General features: G+C 48.8%; 1 protein-coding gene across 1 annotated transcript in view; it reads right to left on the bottom strand.

Annotated features, from left to right (window-relative positions):
- Positions 1–782: 782 nt before the first annotated feature.
- The window catches only part of si:ch211-210p4.6 (malignant fibrous histiocytoma-amplified sequence 1 homolog), an 81803-nt gene continuing 60563 nt past the window's right edge, over positions 783–22022 (bottom strand). Inside the window, exons 11-13 of the mRNA XM_038806061.1 lie at positions 21495–21611; positions 13838–13935; positions 783–1578 (exon numbers count right to left, since the gene is read on the bottom strand). Of these exons, the coding sequence (XP_038661989.1) occupies positions 13890–13935; positions 21495–21611 (163 nt within the window). The 3' untranslated portion in view covers positions 783–1578; positions 13838–13889. The remainder of the gene's footprint in view (positions 1579–13837; positions 13936–21494; positions 21612–22022) is intronic.

Here is a 22022-nt window from a genome sequence, read left to right as displayed (position 1 = left end):
AATATATATATTTAAGGGTGAGATTTTTGGTCTCTCACAGAATTAAGGAATTTGGCGAGCGGGCAGGAAAATGGAGTTGAGACCTAAAATCAGCCGCAATTGTATTGAAATGGTGGAGCAAGCTCGATGGGCCATGTGGTCTACTCCTGCTCTCATTACATATGTTCTTATGTTATCACAGAATTAACAGTGCAGAAGGAGGTCATTCGGCCCATCGAGTCTACACCGGCCCTTGGAAAGAGCAACCCACCCAAGTCCACGCCTCCACCTTAACCCAGTTTCCCCACCTAACCTTTTTGGACACGAATGGCAATTTACCATGGCCAATCCACCTAACCTGCACATCTTAGGACTGTGGGAGGAAACCATGCAGACACGGGGAGAACGTGCAGACTCCACACAATGATCCAAGCCGGGAATCGAACCTGGGGCCCTGGAGCTGTGAAGCAGCCGTGCTAACCACTATGTTACCATGCTGCCCTCCTGGTGATCTCCCTAATCTAATCCTTCCTTCCCCCAATCTCTCCAGCCAACTCAAGAATACCCCACCTGCCACTCTCTCCTCACCATTCCTCAGCTTTAACTTGCTGCTGAAAACCTCTCAATCTGGCTTGCTGACAGGGCAACGCAATATAGAAATGTTAATCAGGTCCTGCCGTTAGCTTGGCAGGCCCTGGGAGATAGCCACTGCTTCTAGGTTTTGAAACCAATGAATATCCGCGCAAATCCCTCAGCGTAAATATCGGAGGGCCCATGGATCTGACGATTACTGCATTCTTTCTGTCATTGAATTCGGGATCGCAGGTTTATTGATGAGTTGAGATCATGGACAACAGCAGCAAATATTCATATTGCGTGTTTACAGTAACCTCCACACAATAAAAGGGGTGAATGGAGGTCCTTTACATACTATTGTAGTCAACAAGGAGCCCCGAAAGCGCAAGTCAAAAGGAGTTTATTTCCCACTCACAGTTAGAAAATACAGTAACTAAGCAACACTCCGAATCTCAGCCGGGACCATCCTGAGACGCCGACACCCTCTTGGGTTGACTTTAATCTCGGGGAATTAACAAGCCCCGCTGTTAGGCCTCTGCCCATCAGCGGGGGATCTCATATTCCACGAGCTCCACAGGGGGATCGATCGCGTCTCGTGAGGGTCATAACACAGACAGTCCCCAGCACCAGCTTTTGAGGATCAAATGAGGAAAGAGACACTGAGCAGCCTCAAAAAGTAGATTCAAATTGCCACAAGATCTATCTAACTAAAACTGTTTTGTACAAAGAATCTCATTGAATTGAATGTGTTCAGTTGCCTTCATTCTCTCCCAGTGCTGATAAATCTTCCCCCAATCATTTCACAGAGCCACGTGCCAACATTCACAGGGCCACTGGAGTCGGGTCTGGATTGAGCGCCATGGTCAGAGAGTGGTGCCACTGAATTCTTTCCAGGTGTGGCATAGAGATAAAGAAAAGCACATTGGGTTGCCCCGAGTCTGTCAATATTTTACTTCCGGCTCCAGCAATGGATAAATGTTATCATCATTTTCTCTGGAATGGTTAGGAGTCATGATGGAATTCCTGTGGAGATAGAAAATTTCATTATATTAGGTTTCAAATTTCCGTGCTTACAAATTAACACAAATATCTCCAAAATGGAATATAATATAGAAACATAGAAAATAGGAGCAGGAGGAGGCCATTCAGTCCTTCCAGCCTGTTCTGCCATTCATTATGATCATTGCTGATCATCCAACTCAATAGCCTGATCCTGCCTTTCCCCCATATCCTTTGATCCCCTTTGCCCCAATGCTATATCTAACTGCTTCTTGAAAACATACATGTTTTGGCCTCAACTACTTTCTGTGGGAGTGAATTCCACAGGCTGACCATTCTCTGGGTGAAGAAATGTTTCCACATCTCTGTCTTAAAAGGTCTACTCCGAATCCTCAGACTGTGACCCCTGGTTCTGCATAGTCCCACTAATGGACACATCCTTCTTGCATCTACCCTGTTCAGCCCTGTTAGTATTTTATAGGTTTGTATGCAATCCCTCCTCATTCTTCTGAACTCCAGCAAATACACTTTTTTCTTTTTACAAATTTATCGTACACAATTCATTTTTTCCAATTAAGAGGCAGTTTAGTGTGACCAATCCTACCTACCCTTGCACAACTTTGGGTTGTGGGGGCAAAACCCACGCAGACACGGGGAGAATGTGCAAACTCCACACGGATAGTGACCCAGAGCCGGGATCGAACCTGGGACCTCGGCGATGTGAGGCAGCAGGGCTAACACACTGCGCCACCGTGCTGCCCGCAAATACAATCCTAACCGACTCAATCTCTCCTCATACATCAGTCCTGCCATCCCAGGAATCAGTCTGGTAAACCTCCTCTGCACTCCTTCCAGAGCAAGAACATCCCTCCACAACTAAGGAGACAAAACCTGTACACAATATTCCAGGTATGGCCTCACCAAGGCCCTGTATAATTGCAGCAGGCCATCCATGCTCCTGAACCCGAACCTCCTCATTATGAAGGCCAACATACCATTTGCCTTCTTTGCCTCCTGTTGGACCTGTATGTTTACTTTCAGTGACTGGTGTACGAGAACACCAATGTCTCGTTGTACATTCCTCTCTCTCAATGTATAGCCATTCAGATAATAATCTGCCTTTCCATTTTTTCTAACAAAATGGAGAACATAGAACAACAACATAGAACATTCAGTGCAGAAGGAGGCCATTCAGCCCATCGAGTCTGCACCGACCAACTTAAGCCCTCACTTCCACCCTATCGCCGTAACCCAATAACCCCTCTTAACCTTTTTGGTCACTAAGGGCAATTTATCATGGCCAATCCACCTAACCTACACTTCTTTGGACTGCAGGAGGAAACCGGAGCATCTGGAGGAAACCCACGCAGACACGGGGAGAACATGCAGACTCCACACAGACAGTGACCCAGCGGGGAATCGGGGAAATGTGAATAACCACACATTTATTCACATTATACTGCATCTGCCATTCATTTACCCACTCACTCAACTTGCCCAAATCACACTGAAGGATCTCTGCATCGTCCTCACAGCTCATCCTTCTACCCAGCTTTGGGGCTGGTTTAGCTAACTCGGCTAAATCACTGGCTTTTACAGCAGACCAAGCAGACCAGCAGCACGGTTCGATTCCCGTACCAGCCTCCCCGGACAGGCGCCGGAATGTGGCGACTCGGGGCTTTTCACAGTAACTTCATTGAAGCCTACTCGTGACAATAAGCGATTTTCATTTTCATTGTGTCACCTGCAAATTTGGAGATAATACATTTCGTACCCTCATCTAAATCATTAATATATATATGGTGAATAGCTGGGGTCCTAGCACCGATCCCTGCGGTACTGCACTAGTCACTGCCTGCCATTTGGAAAAATTCCTACTGTTTGTTTCCTGTCTGCCAACCAGTTTTCTATCCATCTCAAGACACTATGCTGAAAGGGTTAAAAATCATGCAGGTTTAAATAAAAGCCTAACAGGCTCACATGGGCTGCTGCTTGCTAATTGATAAATTTTTAAAGACAGAAACTAGTGATAAGAAACCAGTTTCTACAACACAAACTGTCTACAGATAAGCATTCAAGGACCCTTGTTATATTAATTATAGCAAGGATGTAGTCACACAGCTTACACACCAATCACAATCTATAGCCAAATAGATATAAAACTCCCGCAACAACCCCTAATCCCATGCACTTTATTTTTACGTGATAGTCTCTTATGTGGGACTTGGTCGAAAGCGTTCTGAAAGTCCAAATAAACCACATCCACTGGATCCCCCAATCATTCTCCCAGAAATTGATATTTTTCTAGCCAGAAAATTGTACACCTAGCAAACACTTACTGACTTCTGTGTCACACTTAAAAATATAAGTAACTTGATACAGCAGACATTGTCCCTTCTCCGCTCCCATTAACTAACTATATTGCTAACAGGGTGACCCCCGCACATGGCAGAAGTCAAAGTCAACACAACAATATCAGTGCTTAGTCTCCAGAACGGAGAATCAAGCCCAGGCTAATTTGATAAGGTGGAATCAAAATTGGCTTAGTTGTAGGAGTCAGAAGATGATGACAGATGGTTGCTGCTTTAGTGACTGGAAATAAGTTTCCAGTGGTATACCACAGGGAACTGTGCTGGGGCCCCTATTATTCGTCATTTATGTAAACGACATAGATGACTATGCGGGGGGCAGGAGGTGGGGGGGGGGGGGGAAAGAGTGGGTAGAAAGAGTTTGCAGGTGACACAGAGATTGTCTGGGTTGTTCTGGAAAATACAGAATGTGTCATTTGAAGCATAGAAGTCTGCCAATATCTGGTCTGGGAGAGTGCAGGGAAAGATCCCACAAGAGGTTGGTGGCAGCTGAAAAGAGCAGAAACTGGCCAGCTCTTCTGTCAAAAATGCAGTCAATTTCAGTCTGTCAGAATTGTTATTACAACCTGCAGCAGGAGAAAGGGAAAAAGAAAAAGAGAGTTTGCATAGATTTCTTTGTGCTGTGTTGAAGCACTGTGATGTACTGAATAGAGGGGGACCCATTGCCCTGGTTGTGTCCCACCATGCCCCTTTAAGCCCCGTAGCCCATCCCCTATCGGAGGTCCCGATCTCTCCCGCCAAAAAGCACTAAGCGCGGGCTCCCCTCCCCCTCCCCCACGCGCGAGGCAGGAGCAGAGAGCAGCAGAACGCGAAGCAGCAACAGCTGGCGGCCGGGGCGCGGCCCAGGGGAGCTCTGCTCCCCTCAAGGAGGTGGAAGGCTCGAAGATCAACGCCAGCAAGAATGAGGAGGAGAACTAAAAGAGAGAGAGAGAGAAACAGCAACAGGAGAGAAGGGGAGGAGAACTAAGAGAGAGAGAGAGAGAAACAGCAACAGGAGAGAAGGGGAGGAGAATGAAAAGAGAGAGAGAGAGAAACAGCAACAGGAGAGAAGGGGAGGAGAACTAAAAGAGAGAGAGAGAGAAACAGCAACAAGAGAGAAGGGGAGGAGAACTAAAAGAGAGAGAGAGAGTCTGAAGGTCCCTACAACAAACCAGCAGCAATGGGGAGGATAGAGGACAGAACACAGAGAACAGAGAAACAGCAACAGGAGAGAAGGGGAGGAGAACTACAAGAGAGAGAGAGAGAGTCTGAAGGTCCCTACAACAAACCAGCAGCATCCAGAATCACTAATCGTTTTTCCTTTCTGTAAAGAAAGTGTTTGCAACTTAAAGAAAAAAAAAGTATAATAATAAAATAACTTAACCTGAAAAAGTGGTTATTAGCTTACTTCACTTCCTTAATAACGCAGGACCCAGGACATCGATGCTATTAAGGGGTAAGTAGGTAAAATTCTTCGGTGAAGGTATGGGTTATACCGGGGAATAACTTGGAAATATAGTTTGACCTGAATAGCACCCACAGAAGCCTGCATCGGAGACAGGGAGTGAGAATCCCTGTTCACCATTTGGAATATCGGCCCTTTTTGGTATAGGGGGAATTCTAAGACAGAGTGGTGAATTTACAAAAACATGGCGCCCAACGTGGGGCAGAAGCCCATAATTACGCCCAGCCTGTTTTTTTTTGCTTTCTCCATGGCATCCAGCGTGGAGGCCTAGAATATTAGAAGTTTCTAGGTAAAGCGAGGCTGGAATATTAGAAGTTTCTAGCTGAGCAGAATGGGGGCTAGAATATTAGAAGTTTCTAGTTCCCAAGAAACGGTTGGAATATTAGAAGTTTCTAACCGGCACAAAGGCTAGAATATTAGAAGTTTCTGGTCTATGTGTGAGTCAGACTTTACCTGCCGAGTTTAGTCTGGAAAGGATATTCTGTGGATCGAGGGGACTGAAACTCAGGTTGGGTGTGAATCAGCAGACTAGAAGATGCTGACCCTGAGTGAAAGTCTGCAAGACATCTTCGTGACAGCACTAAAAATCTTGCATCCATTACTGGTAAAAGGAGCCCAAAAAATAAATCATCCTTAGAGTAAGGCAGATTGTGCGGAAAATTTTCTGGAAAATGGGGACGCCTAGAATTCAGAGACCAATAACCAATCGGCCCTTAACTAAAACAGGAAGATAGTGCCTTAGTCAGCCTTGGATAGGGCCCAGAAAGGGTACTTATCCTTAATTTCAGATTGCAACTGAAAGGGACAACCAGGAACAGAACTTGAATTCCGAAAAATGGCAATGAGAATAATCCTCTTGCTCTGAAACATGGTCAAGAGAGTTGAAACAATGAAACAAGAGTAGAAAAGCTTAACAGAGGCAAAAAAACTCCTGCAGAAGTGAAACTTAACCGCATGGAGGGGTCTCAAAATTTTGTTAAGAATAACTAAAACCCTACAGAATAGAGGTCCAAGACCTCAGTGGATAAATGTGTATGTGTGTGTTTAATAAGGATTTGTGAAATCCTACAGAGTAGAGATCCAAGATCTGAGTGGATGAATGTGTATGTCTAATAAGGAATTGTGAATTTCCTTTAATGTTTGTATTTAAAAAAAAAGTTGTATTTTGTAAAGCCGATTTTCCACATAAATTGGAAGTTATAAACAGCAGGCAGCAGTCAGCTGCTTTGCAGACTTTGAAATTGCTGCGTTGAAATTGAAACTGCATGGCTCCGCAGGGTCCTAGTGCCTGGTGATCACACAAAATCATATGCAGAAATAATGATGTTTAGAATGTTAAATACCTTGAAGAAGGAGCTTTAGAAAATAAAAATATTAAAACCAATTGATAATACAGAGGAAATTTGGGTGAAGCTACCCACTGAGACTGCAGGGAAAATAATCTGTGAAGCTGTAAAATGTAAAGACAAGATTGTTCAGATTCTGGGTACACATACAGTTGACTTAGAGAAGCATAGTATCTGGAGCAAAATAAATTGTATCACAATTTCTCACTCAGGGGTGCAATGACAGAAGGAGGAGGCTTAACAGGCTTTAATTGTATGATGTACATCAATGATAAGGAAAATAAACCAGTTCAAAAAGAAATGGTGGCAAAAGAAATCCGGAAGTCCTGAAGAGGGCACTTCTGGGATAATCCAAATGAAAATAGAAAGTACAAATTAAAGAATAGGGCCCTCTCCACCCTTGATCTGTTCATTTGATTTTCAGATGGAAAAAATAAATAACGAACCAGTTCACAAGAAGGAAGAGAACTACACTCCAGAGAGGAATCCTTTAGACAGGATTGGGGGGGAAACTAATGATACAATTGGCTACATATTTGAGGGAATTAAATGACAGAACCCGGAGGAAAACTTTACCGGTTAGAAACAAATTAAAATATCAAATTATAACTGGACAGTGAAACCTCCGGTCAGACATCTCTAACTGGACATTAGCTGATGGGTGATCTGCGGTCTCCATGGAGTATGTACTACGCGGTGGAATTATTAAGGGTCTCGGCAGATAACAGCGACTGACGAGGAACCCCAATATGATAAATGACAATAGTTTAAGAATTTTTGTAGCTTGATACCACGGCGGGAAAATTGTTACCAATGCAGCAAAACAATATTGCATTGAAGAGCTGTAATCGTTATTAAAAAAAAAAAATTTTTTTCATGTAAATTGATAGGGACTGTTATATATATATGATAAGGGGGGTATGTGTGTCGTTAAAGAACTTGATCCGCATTTCTAAACTGTGTGAATGTTTTAATAGAGGGGTAGTTTAGTGTGTTTTCTTGATTTAACTATATAGTACATTACAAATAATATTGATGTTGTTTATATGCCATATTTAGTATGTAATAATTATTGTTCCCAAAGCCAAGAAGGGATGTTTCGATATTGTACCTTATTTCTGGTATTTAAATTGTGATAACAGTTGAAAATATGTAAAGTTGTAACACACAGTCTATTTGTGTGGTTAGGTAATGAGTAATGTGTTAAGATAAGACTTAAAATTTTTACTATGTATTTAACAATAGGGAGAATTTGTTTGAAAAAGAGACGGTTCAATGTGGTTTTGCAAATGCTGTAATGGAAAATATACACTTTGTCAGAAAGATATTCTCTCATGTAAACCAGAGGTTGACAGACTTACATGATTCACGACAATGTTAGACATTAATGGGGAAGTTAGGAATACAAGCAGGATCAATTGAACATTTTAAATTAATAAAACAAGGGGATCAGTGGGTGGTACATGATATTATAATTACCCCATTCCAATCAGAAATGGAAAACAATTTGGACGACGGAAAAATGGGACACGTAACTGCCAGTGATGGACAAAAGATCTTTTGGTTACTGATGAACTGAGTTGTGTGCTGGTTCTAAGGGACATGAGGAAGCTTCTACGGTGCTGCTATCCCAAGGAAGTAAAATGCTTTGGAGGTAGTGGAACACACGTAAAGCTATTGTGTTACCTTCCTGAGCGGCTATGGCTATGGTTCACGGTAATTGGACTGGAACGGAAAACAAGACTCTTATTGACACTGGTCTGTGATATGCATACAAATGACAAAGATCGGGGATGTATGTTAGTACAATTGGATGAGGGGAAAATAAACCAAATTATAGTAATGTTTCAAATGTCAAGACGGGGTGTTCTGGAAAATACAGAATGTGTCATTTGAAGCATAGAAGTCTGCCAATATCTGGTCTGGGAGAGTGCAGGGAAAGATCCCACAAGAGGTTGGTGGCAGCTGAAAAGAGCAGAAACTGGCCAGCTCTTCTGTCAAAAATGCAGTCAATTTCAGTCTGTCAGAATTGTTATTACAACCTGCAGCAGGAGAAAGGGAAAAAGAAAAAGAGAGTTTGCATAGATTTCTTTGTGCTGTGTTGAAGCACTGTGATGTACTGAAGGGAGGGGGACCCATTGCCCTGGTTGTGTCCCACCATGCCCCTTTAAGCCCCGTAGCCCATCCCCTATCGGAGGTCCCGATCTCTCCCGCCAAAAAGCACTAAGCACGGGCTCCCCTCCCCCTCCCCCCACGCGCGAGGCAGGAGCAGAGAGCAGCAGAACACGAAGCAGCAACAGCTGACGGCCGGGGCGCGGCCCGGGGGAGCTCCGCTCCCCTCAAGGAGGTGGAAGGCTCGAAGATCAACGCCAGCAAGAATGAGGAGGAGAACTAAAAGAGAGAGAGAGAGAAACATCAACAGGAGAGAAGGGGAGGAGAACTAAAAGAGAGAGAGAGAAACAGCAACAGGAGAGAAGGGGAGGAGAATTAAAAGAGAGAGAGAGAGAAACAGCAACAGGAGAGAAGGGGAGGAGAACTAAAAGAGAGAGAGTCTGAAGGTCCCTACAACAAACCAGCAGCAATGGGGAGGACAGAGGACAGAACACAGAGAACAGAGAAACAGCAACAGGAGAGAAGGGGAGGAGAACTACAAGAGAGAGAGAGAGAGTCTGAAGGTCCCTACAACAAACCAGCAGCATCCAGAATCACTAATCGTTTTTCCTTTCTGTAAAGAAAGTGTTTGCAACTTAAGGAAAAAAAAGTATAATAATAAAATAACTTAACCTGAAAAAGTGGTTATTAGCTTACTTCACTTCCTTAATAACGCAGGACCCAGGACATCGATGCTATTAAGGGGTAAGTAGGTAAAATTCTTCGGTGAAGGTATGGGTTATACCGGGGAATAACTTGGAAATATAGTTTGACCTGAATAGCACCCACAGAAGCCTGCATCGGAGTCAGGGAGTGAGAATCCCTGTTCACCATTTGGAATATCGGCCCATTTTGGTATAGGGGGAATTCTAAGACAGAGTGGTGAATTTACAAAAACAGGGTGGTTACCAATGGGGTTTAGTGTCTTGGGTTACAGGAAGATATGGCTGGGATGGTAAAATGGGCTGATAAGTGGCAGATGGAGTTTAACCCTGAAAAGTATGAGGTGATACCCTTTGGAAGGAGAACTTTGCCAAGGATGTACTCAATGAAAGGCCTTGAACTGAGAGGTTCCAAGGAACAAAGGGTGTTTGGCGTGTTTGTCCATAGATCTCTGAAAGCAGGACCGGTTAATAGAGTGGTGAAAAAGGCATATGGGACACTTGCCTTTATCAATCGAGGCATAGATTACAAAAGCAGGGAGGTCAAGAGAGAACTTTGATGAGGCCACAGCTGAAATACTGTGTGCAATTCTGGTTGTCACATTATAAAAAGGATGTGATTGGATTGGACGGGGTGCAGAGGAGATTCACCAGGATGCTGCCTGGGATGGAACATTTAAGAGATGAAGAGAGGTTGGGTAGGCTTGGATTTTCGTTGGAGCAAAGACCGAGGGGGCGACTTGATCGAGGAGCACAAGATTATGAGTGACATAGTGGATAGGGAGCAGCTGTTCCCCTTAGTTGAAGGGTCAATTACGAGGGGACACAATTTCAAGGTGAGGGACAGGAGGTTTTGGGGATGTGATGAAAAACCTTTTTGACCCAGAAGGTGATGATGGTCTGGATTGCACTATCTGGGATGGTGGTAGAACATAGAACATAGAACACTACAGCGCAGTACGGGCCCTTCGGCCCTCGATGTTGCGCCGACCTGTGAAACCATCTGAAGCCTATCTGACCTACACTATTCCATTTTCATCCATATGTCTATCCAGTGACCACTTAAATGCCCTTAAAGTTGGCGAGTCTACTACTATTGCAGGCAGGGCGTTCCACACCCCTACTACTCTCTGAGTAAAGAAACTGCCTCTGACATCTGTCCTATATCTCTCACCCCTCAATTTAAAGCTATGTCCCCTCGTGTTGGTCATCACCATCCGAGGAAAAAGACTCTCACTGTCCACCCTATCTAACCCTCTGACTATCTTATATGTCTCTATTAAGTCACCTCTCAGCCTTCTCCTCTCTAACGAAAACAACCTCAATTCCCTGAGCCTTTCCTCGTAAGACCTTCCCTCCATACCAGGCAACATCCTAGTAAATCTCCTCTGAACCCTTTCCAAAGCTTCCACATCCTTCCTATAATGTGGTGACCAGAACTGCACGCAGTACTCCAGGTGTGGCCGCACCAGAGTTATGTAAAGCTGCAGCATGACCTTGTGGTTCCGAAACTCAATCCCCCTGCTTATAAAGGCTAGCACACCATATGCCTTCTTAACAGCCCTATTAAACCTGGGTGGCAACTTTCAGGGATTTATGTACCTGGATGCCGAGATCTCTCTGTTCATCTACACTACCAAGAATCTTGCCATTAGCCCAGTACTCTGCATTCCTGTTACTCCTTCCAAAGTGAACCACCTCACACTTTTCCGCATTAAACTCCATCTGCCACCTCTCAGCCCAGCTCTGCAGCTTATCTATGTCCATCTGTATCCTATAACATCCTTCAGCACTATCCACAACTCCACCGACCTTCGTGTCATCTGCAAATTTACTAACCCATCCTTCTACACCCTCTTCCAGGTCATTTATAAAAATGACAAACAGCAGTGGCCCCAAAACAGATCCTTGCGGTACACCACTAGTAACTGAACTCCAGGATGAACATTTGCCATCAACCACCATCCTCTGTCTTCTTTCAGCTAGCCAATTACTGATCCAAACCGCTAAATCACCTTCAATTCCATACTTCCTTATTTTCTGCAATAGCCTACCGTGGGGAACCTTATCAAACGCCTTACTGAAATCCATATACACCACATCAACAGCTTTACCCTGATCCACCTGTTTGGTCACCTTCTCAAAAAACTCAATAAGGTTTGTGAGACATGACCTACCCTTCACAAAACCGTGTTGAGTATCGCTAATCAACTTGTTCTTTTCAAGATGATTATAAACCCTATCTCTTATAACCTTTTCCAACATTTTACCCACAACCGAAGTAAGGCTCACAGGTCTATAATTACCAGGGTTGTCTCTACTCCCCTTCTTGAACAAGGGGACAATATTTGCTATCCTCCAGTCTTCCGGCACTATTCCTGTCGACAAAGACGACATAAAGATCAAGGACAAAGGCTCTGCAATCTCCTCCCTGGCTTCCCAGAGAATCCTAGGATAAATCCCATCTGGCCCAGGGGACTTATCTATTTTGACATTTTCTAAAATTGCTAACACCTCCTCCTTTTGAACCTCAATTCCATCTAGCCTGGTCGACTGAACCTGAGTGTTCTCCTCGACAACATTGTCTTTCTCCAGTGTAAACACTGACGAAAAATATCCATTTAATGCTTCCCCTATCTCCTCTGATTCCACACACAACTTTCCACTACTATCCTTGATGGCCCTAATCTTACTCGAGTCATTCTTTTGTCCTCATATACCTATAGAAAGCCTTAGGGTTTTCCTTGATCCTATCCGCCAACGACTTTTCGTGTCCTCTCCTCGCTCTTCTTAACTCACCTTTTAGGTCCTTCCTGGCTAACTTGTAACTCTCAAGTGCCCTAACTGAGCCTTCATGTCTCATCCTAACATAAGCCTTCTTCTTCCTCTTGACAAGTGCTTCAACTTCCTTAGTAAACCACGGCTCCCTTGCTCGACAACTTCCTCCCTGCCTGACAGGTACATACTTATCAAGGACATGCAGTAGCTGTTCCTTGAAAAAGCTCCACATTTCGATTGTACCCATCCCCTGCAGTTTAGAGATGGGTTGCCTCACATACTTTAAAAAGTACCAGGAACACACTTGGCACGTCATAACATTCAAGATTATGGGCCAAGTGTGGGCCAATGGGATTAGGTAGATAGGTCAGGTGTTTTCATGTGTCGATGCAGACTTGATGGGCTGAAGGGCCTCATCTGCACTGTATTTTCTGTGATTCTCTGTATTCTCTGTGAAAGGGGAGCTGGTAAGCCACATAGTGGATGCTTACCTAGAACATAGAACATAGAACAGTACAGCACAGAACAGGCCCTTCGGCCCTCGATGTTGTGCCGAGCAATGATCACCCTACTTAAACCCACGTAACCCGTATACCCGTAACCCAACAATCCCCCCATTAACCTTACACTACGGGCAATTTAGCATGGCCAATCCACCTAACCCGCATATCTTTGGACTGTGGGAGGAAACCGGAGCACCCGGAGGAAACCCACGCACACACAGGGAGGACGTGCAGACTCCTCTTCTGCTATAGCTGGAATAAATTTCTTGAATTGAAACTTTTAATTGTCGTCTGGTCAGTTGGGGAGTAAGGAACACTTAAAGCCGAATAGATACGAAACTCCCGCAACAACCCCTAATCCCATGCACTTTGATTTTACGTGATAATCTATTATGTGGGACTTGGTTGAAAGCATTCTGAAAGTCCAAATAAACCACATCCACTGGCTCCCCCAATCATTCTCCCAGAAATTTATATTTTTCTCGCCAGAAATTGTTCACCGAGCAAACACTTTCTGACTTGTGTGTCACACTTAAAAATATAAGTAACTTGATACAGGAGCCAGAGACTTGTCTCAATTGCTTGGGAGATTGAATGGGCAATGTGTTCACTAATGTCCTTCATGTGTTTTCAGGTTTAACTCCAGCTCAGACAGGCTTGAAAGATTTCCTAGTTCTTCTTACAAACAGGTTTTGGATCGTCCGATCCTTAATCTTACTTGAAAAGACCACCAAGGCCGATAATGTGAACGAGACCATCACACAGGAGCAATCTGCTGGGGATCCATGTCTTGTTCTATGCCTGACCTCAAATAATTCTACCCCAGGTCCTGGGAACAGCACATCACCCTCAAGCACTGGCATCGCTTTATGTTGGTGCTGATTGTAGAGTTCTCTGACATTCATGGATCTCAATGTGTCGAGCGTGAGATGCAGATTTGCAATAAGAGGAGCACGCAATGGAATACCCTCAGAGGATTCGGACATGTCCTTCAGACAGAGTTCCATCACAGCCAAAATGATAGATTTACCTGTTCCTCTATGTTCACTGTACAGGAACCACTGACAAAGTTTCCAGTTACGTTATAAGTGTTGTGGACATTCTGTTGAGTCGGGGGGCTCTTTGCATCTGTAAAATCAAAGGCGATTAACTTTAGCCCATGAACTGGAAGACAATGGAGTCAGGAGATTATTATGGATTAGGAAAATAATTTGGTTTATTAATTCATCCTGAATAACCCTAACACTCCCCATCAAACTAGACACACCCACTATGCCAAAGAATCCCCACCCTCTCCTAACCAAACTGCGCAGCCCAACTCCAAACCCACTGCCCTTGTATAGTCCCTCAACACTCCTATTCTCCACATGAAACCGCCGACATTCTGCTACCACACTCTCCAAAACACCCCACCTGCCTCCTGCCAAAAACTCCCCACTCCACCATCACACTCTCCCACTCCACCACACAGCAGCCCCCAACACTCCCCTGCTCCACCCACAACATCCCCTACTACAGCCCCCAACAACCCCCCCCCCCCCCTTATTCTACTCCCCACACTTGGGGGTGAATTATCAGTCGGCCAACGGCGGTATCGGGGTCCATGATGCGGCTGAGAATCGCGAAATCAGGATCGGCAGCGGGCGCCAATCTGAACGTGATGCTCTGACCCCACGCTACCGCCAAAATCGAGGTTCATACCCACGCGCCAGCGGGAGGATGTAAATGGATCCATGTAGCGGGCCAGGCACCCTATGCTCTGGTCTTTTGTAATTCTCTGGTCACCGGAGCCGGGAATCAGGTGGACAGGGATCACTCTACCAGAGTGGCCCTGGCATAATGGACCTTGCTATGGGCCAAGGGGGTAACTCCCCTCATTTCCCTCCCCAGGATCCCCTTAATAGAGAGACCCCCCAGGGACCCCATGAATAGGGACATCCCTCCAGGACCCCCAAAATAGAGAGACCCCACAAAGACTAGAAGGACCCCACCCACAGACCCGCCCCTCAGAAAAGAGACCCCTGTCTGGAAGCTGGAGACAATAACTACATCAAAGAGAGGTATATGCATTGCAATCAAATGCTTGAGCGATTGGAATGTACTTAGCGCTTAGAATGCACTTACCTCTCTTTGGTTAATGTTTGTAAACATTGGGGTTTCACCACTTAGAGTCACTGATCCACGACGGGATATGAATGAATCAAGGCTGCAGCTGGTTTGTGGAAGCTGTCAATTACAGACCACTACTAGAAAGTTATGAATGGCTTGCAGCTAGTGGGGCGGGGGGGGGGGGGGGGGGTAGAGGTTTGCAGGAGGAAGGAGTGATCCAAGGGGGTCCCTTTAATCAGGGGGTCCCTGGGACGTGTCTCCCTATTACAGGGGTCCCTGGGGGTTGGTCTCCCTATTACAGGGGTCCCTGGGCAGGGATTTCTCTATTAAATGGGTCCCTGTGGGATGGGGAGGGGGTCTCCCTCAATAGGAGATGTGAGGAGGGCAAGTCGTGTTCCCTTACTTGGGGAGCACCATGTATAAATTTGCATGACAAGGGATATGGAATTGCATCCCAAGTTGTGCTCCCAGGGGGATCATCAAATGAGTGCATTCTCCTCCAGCGGAGCCTCCCAAACGGAGATTTGTTTTTTATTCGTTCATGGGATGTGGGAGTCGCAGGCTATGCCAGAATTTATTGCCCATCCCTAATTGCCCTTGAAGGGGCAGTTAAGAGTCAACCATTTTGATGTGGGTCTGGAGTCACATATAGGCCAAGCCAGGTAAGGATGGCAGATTCACTCGGTTAATCCCAGAGTTGAGGGGGTTGGATTACGAGGAGAGGTTGAGTAGACTGGGACTGTACTCGTTGGAATTTAGAAGGATGAGGGGGGATCTTATAGAAACATATAAAATTATGAAGGGAACAGATAGGATAGATGCGGACAGGTTGTTTCCACTGGCGGGTGAAAGCAGAACCAGGGGGCATAGCCTCAAAATAAGGGGAAGTAGATTTAGGACTGAGTTTAGGAGGAACTTCTTCACCCAAAGGGTTGTGAATCTATGGAATTCCTTGCCCAGTGAAGCAGTTGAGGCTCCTTCATTAAATGTTTTCAAGATAAACATAGATAGTTTTTTGAAGAATAAAGGGATTAAGGTTTATGGTGTTCAGGCCGGAGAGTGGAGCTGAGTCCACAAAAGATCAGCCATGATCTCATTGAATGGCGGAGCAGGCTGGAGGGGCCAGATGGCCTACTCCTGCTCCTAGTTCTTATGTTCTTATTATGTTCCTTCCCTAAAGAAAGTGAACCAGATGGGTTTTTACGACAATTGACAATGTTTTCATGGTTATATTAGACTTCTAATTCCAGATCTTTATTGAATTCAAATTTCACCATGTGGTGGGATTTGAATCTGGGTCCCCAGAGTTCTCGGTCTCTGGTTAACTAGTCCAGTGACAATACCGCCACGCCACCGCCTCCCCATCCCAGAATCTAGCCCAATGTTACAAGGTGAAAAGGGGAGGGAAGAGGCCCATATGCAGATGTGGGCCGAAATGTCTGCTTTTGAGCCTGTAGGCTTGATGTACCTTGATCAGCTCTTTGAAAGAGCTTTCTAATGAATCCCACTCCTCTGCTCATTCCCCACAGTCTCAGGCTCCCGCAGTCACACAGGCCTCCGCAGTCTCACAGCCCCCGGCATTCTCACAGGCCTCCGCAGTCTCACAGGCCCCCGGCAGTCTACCAGACCGTGGCAGTCTCACAGCCCCCGGCATTCTCGCAGTCCCCCGGCAGTCTCGCAGGCCCCAACAGTCTCACAGCCCCTGGCATTCTCGCAGGCCCCAACAGTCTCGCAGGCCCCAACAGTCTCGCAGGCCCCAACAGTCTCGCAGGCCCCAACAGTCTCGCAGGCCCCAACAGTCTCGCAGGCCCCGGCATTCTCGCAGGCCCCGGCAGTCTCGCAGGCCTCCGCAGTCTCGCAGGCCCCCGCAGCCTCGCAGGCCTCCGCAGCCTCCAACAGTCTCGCAGGCCCCAACAGTCTCGCAGGCCCCAACAGTCTCGCAGGCCCCAACAGTCTCGCAGGCCCCGGCAGTCTCGCAGGCCTCCGCAGTCTCGCAGGCCTCCGTAGCCTCGCAGGCCTCCGCAGCCTCCAACAGTCTCGCAGGCCCCGGCAGTCTCGCAGGCCCCAACAGTCTCGCAGGCCCCAACAGTCTCGCAGGCCCCAACAGTCTCGCAGGCCCCAACAGTCTCGCAGGCCCCGGCATTCTCGCAGGCCCCGGCAGTCTCGCAGGCCTCCGCAGTCTCGCAGGCCTCCGCAGCCTCGCAGGCCTCCGCAGCCTCCAACAGTCTCGCAGGCCCCAACAGTCTCGCAGGCCCCAACAGTCTCGCAGGCCCCAACAGTCTCGCAGGCCCCGGCAGTCTCGCAGGCCTCCGCAGTCTCGCAGGCCTCCGCAGTCTCGCAGGCCTCCGCAGCCTCGCAGGCCTCCGCAGCCTCCAACAGTCTCGCAGGCCCCGGCAGTCTCGCAGGCCTCCACAGTCTCGCAGGCCCCCGGCAGTCTCGCAGGCCCCCGGCAGTCTCGCAACCCCCGGCAGTCTCGCAGTCCCCCGGCAGTCTCACGGGCCCCAACAGTCTCACGGGCCCCAGCAGTCTCACGGGCCCCAGCAGTCTCACGGGCCCCAGCAGTCTCACGGGCCTCCGCAGTCTCACGGGCCTCCGCAGTCTCACGGGCCTCCGCAGTCTCACGGGCCTCCGCAGTCTCACGGGCCTCCGCAGTCTCACGGGCCCCGGCAGTCTCACGGGCCCCGGCAGTCTCACGGGCCCCGGCAGTCTCACGGGCCTCCGCAGTCACACGGGCCTCCGCAGTCACACGGGCCTCCGCAGTCACACGGGCCTCCGCAGTCACACGGGCCTCCGCAGTCACACGGGCCTCCGCAGTCACACAGGCCTCCGCAGTCACACAGGCCTCCGCAGTCACACAGGCCTCCGCAGTCACACAGGCCTCCGCAGTCACACAGGCCTCCGCAGGCACACAGGCCTCCGCAGTCACACAGGCCTCCGCAGTCACACAGGCCTCCGCAGTCACACAGGCCTCCGCAGTCACACAGGCCTCCGCAGTCACACAGGCCTCCGCAGTCACACAGGCCTCCGCAGTCACACAGGCCTCCGCAGTCACACAGGCCTCCGCAGTCACACAGGCCTCCGCAGTCACACAGGCCTCCGCAGTCACACAGGCCTCCGCAGTCACACAGGCCTCCGCAGTCACACAGGCCTCCGCAGTCACACAGGCCTCCGCAGTCACACAGGCCTCCGCAGTCACACAGGCCTCCGCAGTCACACAGGCCTCCGCAGTCACACAGGCCTCCGCAGTCTCACAGGCCTCCGCAGTCTCACAGGCCTCCGCAGTCACACAGGCCTCCGCAGTCACACGGGCCTCCGCAGTCACACAGGCCTCCGCAGTCACACAGGCCTCCGCAGTCACACAGGCCTCCGCAGTCACACAGGCCTCCGCAGTCACACAGGCCTCCGCAGTCACACAGGCCTCCGCAGTCACACAGGCCTCCGCAGTCACACAGGCCTCCGCAGTCACACAGGCCTCCGCAGTCACACAGGCCTCCGCAGTCACACAGGCCTCCGCAGTCACACAGGCCTCCGCAGTCACACAGGCCTCCGCAGTCACACAGGCCTCCGCAGTCTCACAGGCCTCCACAGCCTCACATGCCTCCACAGCCTCACATGCCTCCACAGCCTCACAGGCCCTAACAATCTCACAGACCCCACAGACCAACTCCATAGCAATGCAAAAGTCCATCCACCCGTGCTTTTCATGGTCTCAGAGTGAACCAAGCGGTTCAATCCAAGCTTCTAATTTCATTAAATTCTGGACATTTACAGCATGGAAGGAGGCCATTCAGCCCATAATCCCAGCACCAGCAAATAAGGTGCCATCCAGTGCAATTTCACTTGCTGGCTCGTGGAGTGGAATTTTAAAGCCACATCACTGGAGTCAGTGGACTTTTGAATAGCTTGCCACATTTTATGGTCCCGCTCCCACCACAATGGGGCCATAAAATTCTGTCCTAGATCCATAGCTTTGTACAGTATTACAACACAGTGCATATATGCAGCACTATCAGAGGGTCAGTCCTGAGGGAGCACTGCATTGTCACTGGGCCAGTCCTGAGGGAGTGCTGCACTGTCGCTGGGCCAGTCCTGATGGAGTGCTGCATTGTCGCTGGGCCAGTCCTGAGGGAGTGCTGCACTGTCAGAGGGTCAGTACTGAGGGAGTGCTGCACTGTCAGAGGGTCAGTACTGAGGGCGTGCTGCACTGTCAGAGGGTCAGTATTGAGGGAGTGCTGCACTGTCAGAAGGTCAGTATTGAGGGAGCACTGCACTGTCGCTGGGACAGTCCTGACGGAGTGCTGCACTGTCACTGGGTCAGTCCTGACGGAGCACTGCACTATCGCTGGGTCAGTCCTGAGGGAGTGCTGCACTGTTGCTGGGCCAGTCCTGAGGGAGTGCTGCACTGTCGCTGGGTCAGTCCTGAGGGAGTGCTGCACTGTTGCTGGGCCAGTCCTGAGGGAGTGCTCCACTGTCGCTGGGTCAGTCCTGAGGGAGTGCTGCACTGTCGCTGGGTCAGTCCTGAGGGAGTGCTGCACTGTCGCTGGGCCAGTCCTGAGGGAGTGCTGCACTGTTGCTATGCCAGTCCTGAGGGAGTGCTGCATTGTCGCTGGGCCAGTCCTAAGGGAGTGCTGCATTGTCGCTGGGCCAGTCCTGAGGGAGTGCTGCATTGTCACTGGGCCAGTCCTGAGGGAGTGCTGCACTATCATTTGGCCAATCCTGAGGGAGTGCTGCATTGTCACTGGGCCAGTCCTGAGGGAGTGCTGCACTTTGCTGGGCCAGTGCTGAGGGAGTGCTGCACTATCATTAGGCCAATCCTGAGGGAGTGCTGCATTGACATGGAGCAGTCTTGAGGGAGTGCTGCATTGTCACTAGACCAGTCCTGAGGGATTGCTGAATTGACATTGGGCCAGTCCTGAGGGAGTGCTGAGGGAGTGCTGTACCATCGTTGGATCAATACAGAGGGAGTGTTGCACTGTTCGAGAAGTTGCATTTGAGTTGAGATTTTAAATTGAGGCCCATTCTGCTCTCTCAGGCAGATGAAAAAGATCTCATGGCACTTTGCAAAGAGAAGGGAGTCTTCTCTAGTGTATGTCATAATATCCACTCATGGATATAATGAGATGCAGACAGACAGTGATTGACACACAGGATAATCAATGAACACACATGACACAGAACAACCAATCACCAGACAGAACACTACCACTATAAAACACACGAGGCATTAGACTCTGCCGCTTCTCATTGGATACAGCTACAGAGATAGTTAGAGTGCACAAGGCCATGAGCACCTTCTCCATGTGACAGAGAGCTAGTCTGGTCAAGCCAGTCTTAGGTTATCAGTTAGGTTAAGAGTGTCAACCCACAGCAGATTATGTACAGCAACAAGCAAGTTCAATAGAACAGTGTTGGACCATCTTCTGTGTCGGAAGCTTGGGGCGGGATTCTCCCCTAGCCGGCGGGGCGGGGGGGTCCCGGCGTAGCGGAGTGGCGTCAACCACTCTGGCATCGGCCTCACCAAAGGTGCGGAATTCTCCGCACCTTTAGGGGCCAAACCCTCACATTGAGGGGCTAGGCCCGTGCCGGAGCGGTTGGCACCACACCGACTGGCGCCCAAACCGGCTCCAGCGGCTTTTGACGCCCGCCGCCTGGTGCCGGGGCTGGCCGAAAGGTCTTTGACGGTTCACGCATGCGCCGGTGCGTCAAGCTTCCGCTGACATCACCACCGGCGCATGCGTGCTGGGGGATTCTCTTCTGCCTCCGCCATGGTGGAGGCCGTGGCGGCGGCGGAAGGAAAAGAGTGCCCCCACAGCACTGGCCCGCCTGCTGATCGGTGGGCCCCGATCGCGGGCCTGGCCACCGTGGGGGCACCCCCCGGGGTCCGATCGCCCTGCGCCCCCCCCAGGACCCCGGGGGCCTGCTCGCGCCGCCGATCCCACCGCCACCAGAGGTGGTTCAAACCACGGCAGCGGGAGAGGCCTCCCAGCGGCGGGACTTCGGCCCATCGCGGGCCGGAGAATCGCCGCAGGGGGCTCGCCGATCAGCAGGTGGTGTTTCCCGCCCCCGCCAATTCCCGGGTGGCGGAGAATTTCTGCCACAGCGGGGACGGGATTTCGCCCCTGATTCGAGTCTCACTGCATCCAGTTGCAGTTGATGTTAGACCAACTCAGATAACATATCAGTATCCAACATACTGGCCATTATTTATACTTTAATCAACATTATTGAAACAGATTGGTCACTTTGGAAAGATTTTCAAGGCAATGGGGTAAGAGTGGAGTGTGGGACCAATTGCAAAGCTCTTTCAACGAACGAGCACACAAACGGTGGGTTGAATACCTTCCTTCCGTGCTGTGTGATGATCTGAGCACATTGCTACTTGTGGGATCTTGCTGTGTGCAGCTTGGCAAGTGTTATGCCTTACATTATAACGTTGGCTACATTTTATAAACGGTTGTAAAGGGCTTTGAGATGTCCTGAAAACATGAAAGGTACAAAACGTAACAGGACAAACTTATGATGCGAGAAAGCGGTCTGCATGCATCATCTCTCCGGAATAGTGGGGGACTATCACTGACCTGCAGTCGCCCCATTCTGACCCCGCGACCCTCGACTCATGCAGAACAACAGGCTCGGTCTGGAAATTTTCACCGCAGTTTTCACACGTTTTTATCTTCTCCTCCGACGTCTGCTCACTGTTAATAACAACAACAACACGTGCATTTAAATAGCTTGGCCTGGGTAAATAAAAGCAAGCAATCTTCAAATAGGATTAGAATAAAGGAAGGGTGGGAGGATGTGATGTGAATCTGAAAGAGAACATTAGAACCCAAGAAATAGTAACAGGATTGGACCATACGGCCCCTCAAGGCTGCTCCACTATTCAATACAATCATGATTGCTGGTTGGAAGCAGGGTAGCATGGTGGTTAGCATAAATGCTTCACAGCTCCAGGGTCCCAGGTTCGGTTCCCGGCTGGGTCACTGTCTGTGCGGAGTCTGCACGTCCTCCCCCTGTGTACGTGGGTTTCCTCCGGGTGCTCCGGTTTCCTCCCACAGTCCAAAGATGTGCGGGTTAGGTGGATTGGCCATGCTAAATTGCCCGTA

The sequence above is a fragment of the Scyliorhinus canicula genome, chromosome 9 (assembly GCF_902713615.1).
Source record: "Scyliorhinus canicula chromosome 9, sScyCan1.1, whole genome shotgun sequence".
NCBI classification, from domain to species: Eukaryota; Metazoa; Chordata; class Chondrichthyes; order Carcharhiniformes; family Scyliorhinidae; genus Scyliorhinus; species Scyliorhinus canicula.
The sequence above is the reverse complement of the archived record's forward strand: the minus strand, read 5'-3'. Positions and strand labels throughout refer to the sequence as shown.